Source organism: Eimeria tenella, genomic scaffold (genome assembly GCF_000499545.2).
Source record: "Eimeria tenella Houghton genomic scaffold, Eth_scaff2911, whole genome shotgun sequence".
NCBI classification, from domain to species: Eukaryota; Apicomplexa; class Conoidasida; order Eucoccidiorida; family Eimeriidae; genus Eimeria; species Eimeria tenella.
Genome location: NW_013542788.1, coordinates 1,107 through 1,520, shown reverse-complemented (window position 1 = coordinate 1,520; position 414 = coordinate 1,107). Strand labels below are relative to the sequence as shown.

General features: G+C 68.8%; 1 protein-coding gene across 1 annotated transcript in view; it reads left to right on the top strand.

Moving 5' to 3' along the window:
- Window positions 1-70: 70 nt before the first annotated feature.
- ETH_00040345 (uncharacterized protein) overlaps window positions 71-414 on the top strand; it is a gene marked incomplete at both ends in the record, with an annotated part of 1,248 nt that continues 904 nt past the window's right edge. Inside the window, one exon of the mRNA XM_013375616.1 lies at window positions 71-414. Within this exon, the coding sequence (XP_013231070.1) occupies window positions 71-414 (344 nt within the window).

The following is a 414-nucleotide window of genomic DNA, read 5'->3' as shown; positions in this document are numbered from 1 at the left end:
ACAGCAGCAGCAGCAGCCGCAGCAGCAGCAGCAGCAGCAGCAGCAGCAGCAGCAGCAGAAGGCAGCAGCAATGGCAGCTGTTCAAAAGCGCATTCTTGCTGCCAGGGGGCCCCCCACTCTTGTGGGGGTTCATCACCTCCAGGGCCACGCCTTCAGCACAAGTCTCCCGGGGGCCTCTCTTTTCTTACTGCCAAGAGGGGCCCCCAAGAGGGCCCCCAAGGGGGCCCCCGGAGGGGCCCCCGGAGGGGCCCCCGGGGGGGCCCCTGGGGGGGCCCCCCAAGTTTTGGGGGCCCCCGGGGCCCTGGGGACCCCTGGGGAGGAGGGGGCCCCCACGAGCCAGGGGACCTCTATAAAGAGCAGTTGTACGGCAGCAGCAGCAGCAGCAGCAGCAGCAACTGCAGCAGCAGTCGAAGA